This window comes from Nanorana parkeri, unplaced genomic scaffold, assembly GCF_000935625.1.
Source record: "Nanorana parkeri isolate BGI_ZX_2015 unplaced genomic scaffold, ASM93562v1 scaffold225, whole genome shotgun sequence".
In the NCBI taxonomy this organism is placed as follows: domain Eukaryota; kingdom Metazoa; phylum Chordata; class Amphibia; order Anura; family Dicroglossidae; genus Nanorana; species Nanorana parkeri.
This window is the reverse complement of record NW_017306493.1, coordinates 1297885-1312815: the sequence shown is the minus strand read 5'-3', so window position 1 is coordinate 1312815 and position 14931 is coordinate 1297885. Positions and strand designations below refer to the sequence as shown.

The window sequence follows — 14931 nt, the reverse complement described above, 5'->3', positions numbered from 1 at the left end:
AAATAACTGGCTATCTTTCCTCTAATGTGCATCTAGATATTTTTGTTTCAAATGTATGACAATTTATAGAATGTACTTCTACCTTTGTAATTTTGTTTTGACATGCATATCATTTCATTCATTGATTATTTGTAGACCAAGCTTTATTCTTTTTCATTCTCCTCTACAAATATATCACTGTATTCTCCAAAGATGTCAGATAAATGTGACTGCCCTCTGTTCTTTGTAAACTTTAGAAGCCTTATTGATTCATTTCCGGAATTCACTCGTTCGCCACTAGCTGTTATAAACATGTATAGTGGCCTGGACTAAAAGCTTTACTATGTATCATGTTAATACAAAACCAATGAAGGTTCTCCTATCATGTTTGACATGCAGGCAGAGATTGGATATCACGTCTGCATTACCAAGGCTAAGTATTTCATATAGAGTTGTTCACCTTGAAACAGAGCATTACAATAGATTATCTGCATGATAGTGTTGAACTTAGACAGTGAAAAAGTATCAGAAAAACCCCCACCTTAGCTCACGTAGTAAACAAACTGCTACCCTATATAAAGCACAGGTACATAGAGGAGCTCGGACAATGCACAGTGCATGCAGCCTGATTACAAAAATCATGGACAGTTTTATCAACACACTGCATGTAGGTTTCCAGAGCAATTCTACACCCAATTGTTTTATGCATACAAATGCGCACACGTAACTACAGCGATCATATTTGTAAACCCAAAAATCATAAATCAACCTACCAAAGCCGTTTCAGCCATCGATGCTATGCTATCATGTACTTAGTATACCATAATCTACGGCCTAACATGGCAATACAGAGGTTAAAAACAGATGTATCCAACTCCATGCTCAAGAACTATTGACTCTCATGACATCACTGTTCTGTACAGTGGAATAACTGTATAATAATAAAATGGAGTCATGTGAGAGGGTTGAGTGATACAAGGATTCCACCAAAAGGAGACGCTTGGAGGGCCTTTTGTTTGCTGCCAGATTCACACGAAAGACAACGCATATTTCTTTCTATTTTGTTCGTTATGTGCATGAATTAGAACGTGTAGTCAAGTACAGATGGTCTTACCCATATGTTTTCACTCTTGACACGTTTGATTACACACAACTAATGAATATGCTGGTGCATTAATAAATCGCTGTAATACTGCATAACGCAAACAGTACGTGAGTAGAATTTGTTTCGCAACTGCAAAACGGACACCTGCCAGGCCTGATTTCTCTTGATTTTATCCTCGCTATATGATCTTTTGTCACCCCCATTGACATACCACCATCATCTTGTGTCCTCTTTGTCTTCCTGTTCTCAGCTATGTCACATGCTCTCTGTCTCCTGTTTGTTCCTCTAATGTACGTCACATATTTGCTGTGTTCACAGGTAGAATATTACATGGCTAGAAAGAGTAAAAAGAACAGACCGGGCCTTGGAAATGCTTAACATTTTCACATAAACTGCAATGATTTCAGTTTTTATATATATAAATAAATAAAAAAAATCAGAACCTTGTACTGTTACGGTAACTGGTGCCAATGCTCAAAGTTCTGCTAACACAGAGCATGTTGCTAGCTAGTGTTAGCTTTCAATCTCCCTGTATCTTCAGATTGTCTGGTGACCAGCTGCTCACCCAACTTGGATTGTCGCATGCAAAGAGTTTGAGGAATTTTTCAGAGTGATGTATAAATGGTTAAAAAAATATAAAAACTAAATTTAAAATGTTGCTGCCGTGTTTGTCATTTTTTTTTTGTGGTAAATCTACCCATGTAATGAATCTGAAAGAGGTTTGCCGTCTGTCACTTAAGCCACATGAGGACAGATCCAAAGGATGTCAAGGATTTGTCCTCCATGAGTGCGGTCGTGATGGTAAAATGGCAAATTTTGGTTTTATGATGATTTGTATCTCACCGTCTTCCAGATGCCTCTGGTCTGCTTGCCTTGGAGTTTCAATGATGGTCGTTCTTGAATATCTCATGAAGGTCTCCTTGAACATGGGCAAGTTTCCCCTTGGCATTGCCGTTGTCGTAGGCAGGCCAATATGGCAACACTTCACATGCTCACTTAACAGCACGTACGTATGGACAAATGACTCGCACATACACCGATAGACATTTGTGTAGCATAAGCAATTAACAATGATAAAATCAATAGACTGTACCCATGTGCCATCCTCTTCTATCCCTTATCTGTGCCACTTCTCATTACATATCCTGGCTTTCTCGCTTTTTGGCACTCGATTTCATGCATAGTCTGTACGGCACAATAATAAGTACCAGGTGCCAGCTCTGAGGGGGTCGCGTCTGTGCCAGCTTCTCCGCCAGCGTTTGTATTTCTGCCAACTCCGCTATCTGCCTCTTTCTGCCCATCTCATTCTGTCAATGCATATCTCACCCAGACTTGCTCCTTGTCTGTGTATCTCTCTGCCCCACACACTCTTTCTGTGTGCCAGGCTCTCTGCCCAGATATGCGCACACAGGGCACAGACAAACAGATGCAAATACATGAACATGCACACAGATGGTCATTGCCCACAGCTGCCAGCTCACACCTCAGGGAACAGAAGTGGGTGAGTTGGTGGGGGTGAGATATATACGGTTCGATATTGGTGGGAGGGTAGAGGAGATGCTGTTTTTTCGATGGCGGATGCATCTGCTACTCTGCGCACTCTCCTTTCTTCGTCACCGCGCGCTCTTTCCCTGTTGTCTCTTGCAGTCTGTCATCTTGAAGGGGGCAGGTACAGGCTGGCTCGGTGCCACTCACATGAACCCCCCATCACCGCTCTCTGCTCCCTCCTTGCACACAATTTCTAGCAACCCCCTCATCATCACCACACAGCATTAATTAGCTGGAGAATTCATTATACTCGCAAATCCTAATTAACACAAACAGCCTAAGGGGAATTAGGAAAACGCATTACGGCAAAGGAAGGGTTAACCAGGGCTGCATGGTTTTCTGTGTGCCATATCACTGGAATTTCTTCTGTTCTGCATATTGCAGGTATAATACATATTTTGAGTGCCTTACTGTAGTACATGAAGATGGGCTTGAAATGAAGCAGGACTGGAGGAAGGCAGAGATGATACAAAAAAAAAGTCAAGGTAACACATCGCCACCTGCAGGACATTTGAAGATTGCAACCTTTGAATTTAATCCAAGCATTCTTTTTTTTTTTTGAGGCTGTTAAAAAAATCCCACATTCTGGATATAGGAAAACAATGCCATTTTATTACAAGAACCCATGCCTGAACACTTTCCCAAATTATTTCTGCTCAGAGTGAGATATGAATTGTGCTTTTGGCTGTGGGTCACATCAAAAATAAATATATATTCAGTTATAGCAAATCTGAAAACATCAGCACACTAATTTGTTCCTTTAGCAAAACATCTTTGACATTGCCGTCACCTTCATCTAAGTGTCTTTTTAACTCAAATATCCCACTGTGCTTTGAATTACTGCCATATCCCTGCAGGAAAGTTGTTGACTTCGCATACTTCCAGCACTGAATTTCCATTCTGTGTAAATGATAAACGCAGACGCATTCGGAGAGGAACCTGAAAGAAAAAGAATTTCATGATACAAAGAGCTCAGTGAGGCATAATACATTTAGGGCACAAATCATTATTCAAACTAGCTGCCCGAGTTCTTTTTTTAATACGTATACAGTATATCGGGGTCTGAAACTGGATTATACCAATTCATTGAAAGAATGAATTAGGACTCATCTGGTTTAAATCTATGAATTTATTTGATTACATATACAGGTCGCCCTCGATTTAAGCCGGGGTTAGGTTCCTGAAGGAATGGTTGCAAATAGAAACTGATGATGTAAGTCAATGGGAAGTGAGGGAGTTAGGTTCCAGCCCTCTCTCAAAAATGACATAAGTGACATAATACTGGGGGGAATTGATCAAAACTGGAGCAGTTGCCCATGGCAATCAATCAGCATCTCTCTTCAGTTGGCTCAGGTAAGATTTGAAAATGAGAAAGAGAAGCTGATTGGTTGCAGTGCAAATCTGCTCCAGATTTTGTCTGCCCCAGTTTTGATAAATTCCCCCCACTATATTTAAAGCTTTGAAATAAATGTTATGAATGCTCCAAGGGTACCGCGTGCACCTAGCATGGCTCTATGTGCCTCCATATCCCCAAATTAACTTCTGTGTGTCTCCATATCTCCAAATGTACCCCTGTGCTCCTGCATATCTCCAAGTGTACCCCTGTGCTCTTCTGTATCTTCAAGTGTACCCCTGTGCTCTTCTGTATCTTCAAGTGTACCCCTGTGCTCTTCTGTATCTTCAAGTGTACCCTTGTGCTCCGCCATATCTCCAAGGTACCCCTGTTCTCCTCTGTATCTTCAAGTGTACCCCTGTGCTCCTCCATATCTCCAGGTGTATCTCTGTGCTCCTCCATATCTCCAAGTGTTCCCCTGTGCTCCTCCATATCTCCAAGTGTTCCCCTGTGCTCCTCTATATCTCCAAGTGTACCTCTGTGCTCATCCATATCTCCAAGTGTAACCCTGTGCTCCTCCATGTCTCCAAGTGTACCTCTGTGCTCATCCATATCTCCAAGTGTACCCCTGTGCTTCTCCATATCTCCAAGTGTACCCCTGTGCTCCTCGATATCTTCAAGTGTACCACTGTGCTCCTCCATATCTCCAAGTGTACCCCTGTGCTCCGCCATATCTCCAAGTGTACCCTTATGCTCCTCCATATCTCCAAGTGTACCCTTGTGCTCCTCCATATCTCCAAGTGTACCTCTGTGCTCCTCCATATCTCCAAGTGTACCTCTGTGCTCCTCCATATCTCCAAGTGTACCTCTGTGCTCCTCCATATCTCCAAGTGTACCTCTGTGCTCCTCCATATCTCCAAGTGTACCGCTGTGCTCCTCCATATCTCCAAGTGTACCCCTGTGCTCCTCCATATATCCAAGTGTACCCCTGTGCTCCCCCATATCCCCAAGTGTACCTCTGTGCTCCTCCATATCCCCAAGTGTACCCCTGTGCTCCTTTGTATCTTCAAGTGTACCCCTGTGCTCCTCTACATCTCTAAGTGTACCCCTGTGCTCTTCCATATCTCCAAGTGTACCCCTGTGCTCCTCTACATCTCTAAGTGTACCCCTGTGCTCCTCCATATCTCCAAGTGTACCCCTGTGCACCACCATACCTTCAAGTGTCCCTCTGTGTGCCTCTGTAGGTGTCCACAGTTTTTTGATTGAGCCACAATCCTCCTTCTGTGCCCTGAGATAGCTGCCAGAAACTCTGCACAGTACTGTACATACTGTTGTATTCTAACCACTTGCAGTTGTATAGCATTCTCCTGCGTATCCTTTTTTTTTTTGAAAAATCTTTTTATTCATTTTGCATAGTAAACAATTACATTACAGTAACATTCGGGCACCAACATAGCACTCCTGCGTATCCTTAAAGATAAACTAGGTGGCGCTGTTGTTTCAATGGTGGCCGGTCAAAAAGAGCGCTGTTTTGAAATGGCGCAAACGGAACCTGCGCAAACTGAGGGCTACCTGTATATTTTAACATTTTCTCAAAATGAATTTCTAAGCATAAAAAGATTCACTCAGTATATGTGTGATTTTATTGTTATTCGTTCCCAGTCATAGGAATGTGATATGACTTACCTTTTGGGGGTTCAGTACACGGATGGATTGTGTAACTGATCCTTCACCTGAAGCTGCAAGTAAATTACCACTGGGAGCTTGAATCTGTAGCTGAACATTCTGTAACACATACAGAAAGAATAAGAATAAATTATTGACAATCATTTAGAAAAAAAGAAAAGTATCACACAGTAGTTCCATGTTCATATAAAATCACAGGATCTGGGCCTCATAATATGGATTCCGTTAGTACTATAAAGTGGCTTCTAAAAGTGACCCCCCCCCAGCCAAACAGCCAAAAGATTTCTATTTCTGTCTATCCTTTCCTGAAATCTAGACAGGTCTGTCACACTGCATAGTTCTGTCTAGCCCAAGTGAGTAGCCCAAATCTCACTAAATGATGCTCCAGCACAGTACTAATCCGCATTCCAGAGAATCTCAATCTAGCATTGTGATGTCATCCTTGCCTAGGTTCCGCAGAGGAAAGGTAGGAGTTATGCAAATATTACATTTTTTTTTTGTACCTACAATTCTTGTTTAAAATTTTAGTACGGTGTTTTGGCATAGGAAAGGGGTTCCTTGGTAAATAAGCAGACCTTGCATTTTAAGTGCATGGTCTGCCTTAAGTAAAACAGATTGGCGCGATAAATTGGGGGTGATTTGCTGAAGTAGGACACATTTGTTAACATGTTCACTTTAAACATCAAATTCTGCACAGAAGATTAAAAAATATATGTTTTCCCTTTTATTGGTTTATTAAAGTGAACACATATTAACTCAGCTTATTCCGCAAAAAAAATATACTCCCTTAGTAAATCAACTCCACTGTGTTGATCACATTGAAATTTGGAGCTGTTCAAATATGTCTACAGAAAATCGGGGCATAGCACTATGGATCAGAGCATACCTTGGGCACTGCTGCCTGTAACAGGAAGTCAGTAATGTTGGTAGAAGAGTTGTTGGTGGCACGAGAGTTGATGACTAGCAGGGAAGGACTGGATGGTGGGAGCAGGAATGAAAATTCCACTTGGAGGCTTCCATTATTATATACCTCCATTGAAGGCAGAGCTGCTGTAAAGTACATATAAGTAGAGTGAAAGTGTAACGCCAGGAAAAAAGAAACACACATTTGACATGCATATGTGATTATGGTCTGATGTATCAAAACATTTGGAATTTGTTTAACCAGTCCTGTGATTCGCACATCACTGTCAAATTGCAGAGTCAGGCTGGTGACCTATCTATCCCAATTCAGCAATGTAGTTTCCTCTATTACCTCCTTCTTCAGTCAGTTCACTGTACAATGCATTTACATCACTAGCTTTGTCCATTGAGCAGTTAGTTGACCCCAGAATCTGGAAGGCTCAACCAGGTACACAAATGAACTTCCTGGTAATGTATTTACATTTTTTTTTACATTTAGGGTCAAATGTTACTGCTGTCTGAGTCCCTGTGTCCTTACTTTCTGTCTATGTGATGAGTTTCAGACACAACAGGAAGTCAAGGAAAAACCACTTCATGTCTATCTGACCATGCCAGAAAAGATAGTTGGATTAAATCTTCCCGATGATGACATGGCCAGCAATAAAAAGAAATCTAGTAAAGTAAGGAACATTTGTTAGGATTTTATTATATGAAAAAAAAAAAATTCTTGTCACTCCCTATCTGGGTGATAAAAGAAACAGGGATATAGACAGCAAGTTCTAATCCTTCCACAATCCATGCAAAATGACCGGAAAATGTTTGTCCTAAGCTGGGCTTTAAAGTTAACCTTTTATGTCCACCAAAGTGATTAAAGTACCTTTGGAATCTTACAGATATCTGTGCTTGTGTTCAGTTTTAGTTCTTATGTGTCTGGGGTGGACCCTGGATACCAGACTAAAACTGTGTGCACAACCTCCCAAGATTAAGCTCCTCCGCCTACACCTACACCCCTGCAGCTATCAAATTCAAGTAGGCAGGAGAGGCTTTAGCATTTGACAGTTGAAAAGCAAGCACTTCACGTACATTTCAGTCAGTTGATGCAGACACAAACACTAGGTAAAAATTGTATTGGAATGTGCAGATATCTCTTTTACATTTGAAAACTATTTGTAATTGATCATTTTTTATAGTATTTGTGATCTAGTAAGTGCAGTCATTTTCAACCAGGGTTCCTCCAGTGGTTCCCTTGAGTTGTGGCTGACTGTCCTCCAATCTGATGTTGCCTGCATGAATCTCGATCCAATGCCACTTGGCAGAGCCAGCAGCATGACACCAATTAACGTTTTAGCTGTCTGTAAGGGAAAGATTCTGACCACCACTGTAAGAGGGGAATTCTTCCCTGACCACTAATGTAAGGGGCTTTCTACCCACTGACCCCCAGTGAACTATTTTTAACAAGGTTTCCTTGAGACCAAAAAAATATTTTAAGGGTTCCTCTGGGGTAAAAATTGCAAGAGGCTGGTCTTGTGAGCAAAAAGCTTTCTGTATATACCTGGGGTTGGGGTTTCACCCAGAAGATCCAACAAGCTGCCCCCACTAGAGTCATTTTGGTTTACAGTTGATGTCGCCACATTTACAGGTGTCAGCAGATTGTCTGTGCTGTTGTCCAATAATCCTAAGAGATCAGTAACCTATAAAATAAGAATATTACATCAGCATTTCACACATCTGAATTACAGGTACCTATTACCTTTTACTCCCCATCTTAGGAAGATTTTGTTGTTGTTGTTGTTGTTGTCAAACATGGACAAAAACATCAGAAAACAATACGATTGCCCATAGATGTTTTTTTTCTACTCAACAGTTACATAGATGTGCATGGTTATATCTGTCAGGTCCTAAGCTCTTCTTAAGAACCATAGGAGTCCCCTATTTTATTGTGGAACACAAAGTTTACAGGGTAAAAGCATGACATTTTAAAAGAGGTAATTCTCCATCTTATGTGTCCATGTAACAAATTGCCCCTTTGAAATGTTAAGTGTATGTATAAAGTCACTCGCACTCCAATAGAATTTCAAGTCAAAAACGGTTTATTGACTCGATTGCTATCATATCATATAGCGTGGTATGATGTGATAGCAATCGAGTCAATAAACTGTTCTATTGGATTCTATTGGACTTTATACATACACTTATCTTGGATTGCAGAGGCATCTGCAGTCACTTTGGCACCCACCCGACTCTAATGGTATTATTCGGTCAGGATTTTGGCCTTTGAAATGTTATTCTTCTTTATGTAGCACAATAAAATATGCCTTTTAAAAAGGAGGCAAGTCTCAACATGTCTTCAAATTTTTTTAAGGACATGTAACTGTTTGTGGTTTGGCAACCGTTTTTTGTTCACTGTTTAGAAGGATGGAAACTCCTAAAAATTGGTGTTAAGGAAACTATGGTATAAACATGGTCTGTGTATGCAAATTGCAGTGTAATGCCATTCAATTTCAGTGGCAACATGCATATATGGAGTAAACAAAACATACCTACCTTTCAGGGTAATTCATTATTAATGACAGAATAATAAATAACATATGATTCCTTGAAGTGCCCTGAATAAAATGAGACAGGTACTTTTTTTGGAACATGGCAGATGTTGACAGCGCATTGAAAATTAAATAGTAATGGACCACTGTGTAAAGTAATGGACAGCATGTGTTGTTTAACATGCCAGACTTGAAAACACACACAAAAACATATGCATGAATGTGAATCTGCTATTCTGATTAAATTAGGACACTGGCACCTGCTCAGTGGTAGAGGTTTGGACCAATGAACTCGCTTGCATGAGCTAATCTCTAGTTGCCAACTGCTTAAATGCTTGTGGTGCGTGACATGACATAATTTAGTTTCTGATTAAACAAAGTCTACCTTCTGCTAGATCAGGTTCAATCATATCAGAACAACTGGATGCATAGGATAGACCCACGTGAGGCTCAATATACAAAGCTTTAACACAGGGATAAGGTTTTTTTTTTCATCCATGTGACTGCTATTTTTAGCTGTTTCCAATAAGAATTAAAAATAACTGTCACTTTTTTAAAATTAAGAACTTTGCTTTGTAAATTAAGTTTATTGCCTGCAATTTTCTGCAAATGTTTTTGTTAAAGCAGAGATATGTGGTGGATTATATATATATAAGGATGTACAAGATGTCATTTTTAATACAGAAGAAGTAATGCTTTTGAGCTGTTTTGGAGCTAGACTGTTTTAGTTCTATACACAACAAGTCTACTCACATGACTTGCTGGCATGTTGGAGGATGGGTTATTTTCTGGAGATTTCTCAACTTTGTCTTTGGTTTCAGCAATTATACTTCCAACATCCTCGGTATTAGTCTTTTCTGGTAATGGCATCTTTTCCAAGAGAGCACACCTGACCAGGAAAAAAGATGGAATAAGCTATACTCTGGATGGCAGGTGTAACACTAGCGCTATAACCATCATATATGCCTGTAACTGGGGCCATTGATTAATGAGAGGTTTATGCTAATGGGAAGAAATTAAATGTGTTAGGGGAGGGTGGAAAGACAGGTCTTCGCAGTAATGGGGTAGTCACAGACCTTAAAGCCCCATTGGAGAAAATTACAAATAAACATTCACTAGTGTGGCAAAAGCTTATGTGTGCAAGTCTTTCACACAGGTGCAGTGCATGTTACAGTAATGTGTGCCAATGTGATGTGCTGCAGTTCATTTTTAATGGCACCCCCGATGCACCTTGCCAAAGCACCTGTGTACCAATAATGCTGCAGGTTCCTTTTTCTGTGCATTGCCAACCTATTCAACTGAATAGGCTGCCTTACCGCAATGCTTTATAAATACATCTACTAATACATCTACATCTACTAGTGTCTGCCTGTTTGTTTCTGCTTCAAACACAAACTTTTATAAAAGTAGCAGAGGCTAGCACAATTTTAATTATATCTCCAGAAAGTGTGTTGAGAACTAGTCAATTATGTCCCAGTCAGCGTCCCCCAATAACCAGTGCTCTGTTACTAATACCTCATGTGATCATATTTCTTAAAGAGTGCGTTGTACTCTACAGCTCTTTGCTGTAATTCCACATCATGGCAGCAACCATATATTGACACCACACGACGTATGCGGCTGAAGGAGAGAAGACAAGTGTGAACTCAAGTTGCATCTCTAGATGTCATGCTTTCTTCATACTACATATAACATTAAGGATATCTATACTTATGAAAAATCACCTCTTTCATTCCCACTGCTTCCTGCCTTGGAAGATGGTACCTTCCATAAAGAACAGTCAGCCAATCTGTCTGTCCCATGCAGGGACAGACAGAAAGTGGTTATGGAAGTGATACATATACAGAATTGCAGCAACTGACTTCCCAGGTGCAGGCTGATGCCAGGTCTGAGGTCTGGCTTATACTATATATCACGCCATCACAAATAATAAAAAAATTCAGTTTTATCTATGTTTGTCTTAATAATATTTTTATAGTGTATACTGTGTATATACAGGTGAAACTCGAATAATTAGAATATTGTGCAAAGTTCATTTATTTCACTAATGCAACTTAAAAGGTGAAACTAATTTGGGGCAAATAACAAGTGGGTCCCTAAAAGGGCAGTTTTCCTTTAAAGGGATTATAAGAAATCATAGGTAAACACAGAGATGGCATTACTGAACTCTCCTGAAAATGATGATTGCCTAGCTTGCCATGCTAAACATCTTTCCTCCATACTTTGAGTAAATGCCTGGAACAAGTATGCAGATAAGGACTTCTGGGTCCTTTTCTCAGACTGAACTGGTCTGCCTACTTATTCTGTGTCGGTGACTAGAGGTTCTGCATAACAGCCAGGCAGTTAGTATAGTATCTTGTGAAAGATTTCACTGAAAAACATATACATGTCTACTTACATGCATTCTTCCTTTAAGAAAATAGTATAACCTACTTCACGCCGTTTTGGAAACGTGTGCTCAGCTTCATAATTGCAGTCAGCGTATACGCTCGTGTACTTGGTAGGGAAATGTGGGACTGTAATACTCCTTCAAGAACATCCAGAACGTCATCTTCTGTTACCTGTGCATATTAATCTACATCAGTTTAGGAAAAGGTTTGATTTCTAGACGATAGCCTGAATGTCCTAAGTCTATCTTATATAAGTTTGAGGATTTTGTTTTATGTTGCGCCCACTAAGTTTAATCATGTTATGTTGCTAATGTGTAAAAGAAACAGGTACTTATTACCTCTCACAGAGATCAAAGTACTTCCCCTGACAATGCCTTTACCTGCTTTTCTTTGCTGAAGGATCATCTAGGGCAAGAATCTAATTTCTGAACTATAATGCTGGTTTAGACATGACAGATCTCTGAAATCCTAGTGTCTGTGCTGTTCTTGACTGCGTTCAAAAATGCCTGACAAAGATTAGCCCCCTGCTGCAGAATCTCACCTTTCTACAAATTTACAATGTTGCAGTCTAATCTCAGCGGCATAGGAGATTGGGGAAATGCTTCCTCCTGCCTGCAGCAATCTGCAGTTACTTGATTGGAACTCAACAACTGCTTTTTAAAAGAGGTCTATTTAAATCTCAACCCTGACCCAGTTATACTTAGCTTTGCATCACTCCCCCACCACTACTTACTTTGTGGCAACCTTTTGTTAGGCAGCAATGATGTCACCCCTGCGTATTGAAGTGTTTGGGTCTAGTGATTGGCCATCAGGACCTAGCACTGCATCATGGAAGGAGGTTACATGCTCCCCCATACCAGGAAGCACTGGGTATTTTATGGAAGCTGTGACTGAAGAAGGATCGTGCTGTAAAAGGTAAATATAACTGGGACAGGGGTGGGATTTAAAGAGAGCTTGTCAACCCATTCAGTGCAATGTGACAGGTTCTCTTTAATGATAATATGTACAGCTTTTAAGAAAACGTATACTGTTGATGTATATTGTGATTTGTCAATGTATACATGCAGACTTGTAAAGTTACTGAAAGGCCCACTTTAATAGTCATTAAAACCAGAACACACTGAATACCAGCTTTCCCATCTAAGGGGAGCCTAATGCACTGTACTACTGCATTGACTAGAAAACTGCATGAGCTTGCCTAGATCAATGGTCGTTTAGCATTAAATAAGCCTATACTCGTGTATACATGCCATACAACATTTTGTGGGCTTTATTCCAAAAGGGCAATTTTCAAATGATAGTAGCATCAACCAATTAGAGTTGATCTTCTCTGTTCTGACACCAGCAAGCTGATATCTGAAAGGAAGATGAAGATTACAGCTCTTTGTATATCATCACTGCTGTTTGCAATACTTTACTGAACAACTTAAAATGTATTTTAATATAATCTTATATAATCATCCCTTCATGTCTCACTTGAATAGGTTCCTCTTCTTCACAAACTCCATGCAGTAGGAGATCTCCATATTCCCCAATGCACCATGAGGCCACCTGAACTAATGGTTGCTGTAAAGAGAATACATCACTATGAGAAACAATGTTTTACAAGCTCTAGAACAGTAGTAGAGTATATAGAGAAATGTATAAAGCCTGACAAAGGGGTCTAAGGAATACCCAAAGCGTGTAGCTTAAAGTGCGACTGGAAGCCTAAACTTTTTTTTAAGTTTTGGATGGGGAGGAGAGGATTACAACACCTGTCAGCTTTTTATTGCTGTCTGTTGCCCTGTTAGGGAGATTCACCCTCTCTATTTGTCCTAGTGACCATTATCACCAGAACAGGAAAGGATGGGAAATCATATAATAGAAACACTAGTTCTGGTGACCCTGCTAGGCACCAGGGATTTCCCTCTCTTTGGGGGAATTTCCTCTCCCTTCTTGTTATGGCTATGGGACAGGAAGTGAAGGGAAAAACCCACCCTTACTTTACCCAAAATGAAAAAAAAGTTTCAGTTCTACTTTCAGTTAGTCAATAAAGTGTATCACTTAAACCCCAAACCTTCTGCACAAGCTCTAGAATAATATAGGTACTTGTTACAGACATGCCATTAGCAAATATGACTATACAGAGCACAGAGGCAAATCTTTCCAGTGATTTGGTCTAAAAGTACTGATCAGGGATGTTGCTAGACTGTATAACCCATGGCATGTGCCCCAGGTCTTCTACTGAGTGTCCCACGTCTCATTTGAGAGACACATATGATATATTGTATGCATAATCCAGCTTTGGAACATTGTGTAATTTATCTACTTTTTGATTAATGTATTAATATTTCTTAAGCAATGATATGATTTTAATAATATGACATTACGGTTTTTAAACCAATTCATTTAAAAAAATTATATTGGTCTTAAGACATAGATTTGATCCAAACCAGTCATCATGGTATCCTACCAGCCCTTCAACATTTTAATCTGTGTGCTCATAGGTGCCCCTGGTCTGCTAGGACTGATGAAACGCCCCCGGTACTGATACCTATTAGAAGTTCATCATTTAATACCTGCAGTTTTTTATCAGGTTCCTATACTTGTAGATGGTAAACTCCAAGGTGAAAACCCCTTTACTTGCCTTTGCAATGTGTGTAAACCCCTCAATAAATTGTTCAGCTCCATGGTATCACGTTGTAAATACTGAATAGTAATTTGACAATAATTGGGTAGTGTATGAGAGGGGCACAAGATTCTGCAGGTAAATTTGGGCAGACTTTGACCAATTGGTAACATAAGGTGACAATTTTCTCATGCATGATAGCCATCAAAGCAGGGCTGTTTCTTTGCACAAAGGCCTGCAGCTGATCATGTGATAGGGATGTAATGTCTCTTGCCACCCTTCTATCTGCTTATTTTCTACAATCTGTACTACTATCTTGGTAATGATACCTGGACAATGTCATTCCTAATTGCTTTGTAAAGTCTTTGAACTATGTAGCCATGAAGATCTGAGGATCCGATGATCAACTGGATAAGGTGTGAGACAGCATCATCGCGAACGCTCTCCCCAGCCTGGAAAACAGCCAATGCAGGGTTCACTTAATGTAAGTGCAGACAATTACACACATAGAAAATACAGTGTTTGTAGCCAAGATATTGAGTTGTAAATACGCTCTCAAGAAATAATGGAAATGCTCAAAGATGAGTAGACAGTCACCTGATTAGACTGGATTGAGGAATTTTTGTGGACACCTGAAACTAGGACCAACCTATTGCTGTTGGGTGAATTATCAATCGGACAATAAATCTGCATTAATTGCTGCCATTTAACCCTAATGACTCCAAGTTACAAGTTTTAGACAATTCACCCTACGGGTACTTAGTCTGCAGCTCCAGCTATACATAGGCGTTGGTTCTACCATAGGTGTTCTACCATATAAGCAATAGACACCAGTGTCC

General features: G+C 40.2%; 1 protein-coding gene across 2 annotated transcripts in view; it reads right to left on the bottom strand.

Moving 5' to 3' along the window:
- Positions 1-3246: 3246 nt before the first annotated feature.
- Positions 3247-14931, bottom strand: part of AP1G2 (adaptor related protein complex 1 gamma 2 subunit) — a 29942-nt gene continuing 18257 nt past the window's right edge. The window contains exons 14-22 of one of the 2 annotated variants that reach the window (XM_018556130.1): positions 14422-14544; positions 12961-13050; positions 11528-11655; positions 10610-10714; positions 9848-9983; positions 8107-8245; positions 6538-6698; positions 5652-5750; positions 3247-3571 (exon numbers count right to left, since the gene is read on the bottom strand). In XM_018556130.1, the coding sequence (XP_018411632.1) occupies positions 3470-3571; positions 5652-5750; positions 6538-6698; positions 8107-8245; positions 9848-9983; positions 10610-10714; positions 11528-11655; positions 12961-13050; positions 14422-14544 (1083 nt within the window). In that variant the 3' untranslated portion in view covers positions 3247-3469. Of the gene's footprint in view, positions 3572-5651; positions 5751-6537; positions 6702-8106; positions 8246-9847; positions 9984-10609; positions 10715-11527; positions 11656-12960; positions 13051-14421; positions 14545-14931 lie in introns of both variants that reach the window. The other variant, XM_018556129.1, reaches the window with a different exon arrangement.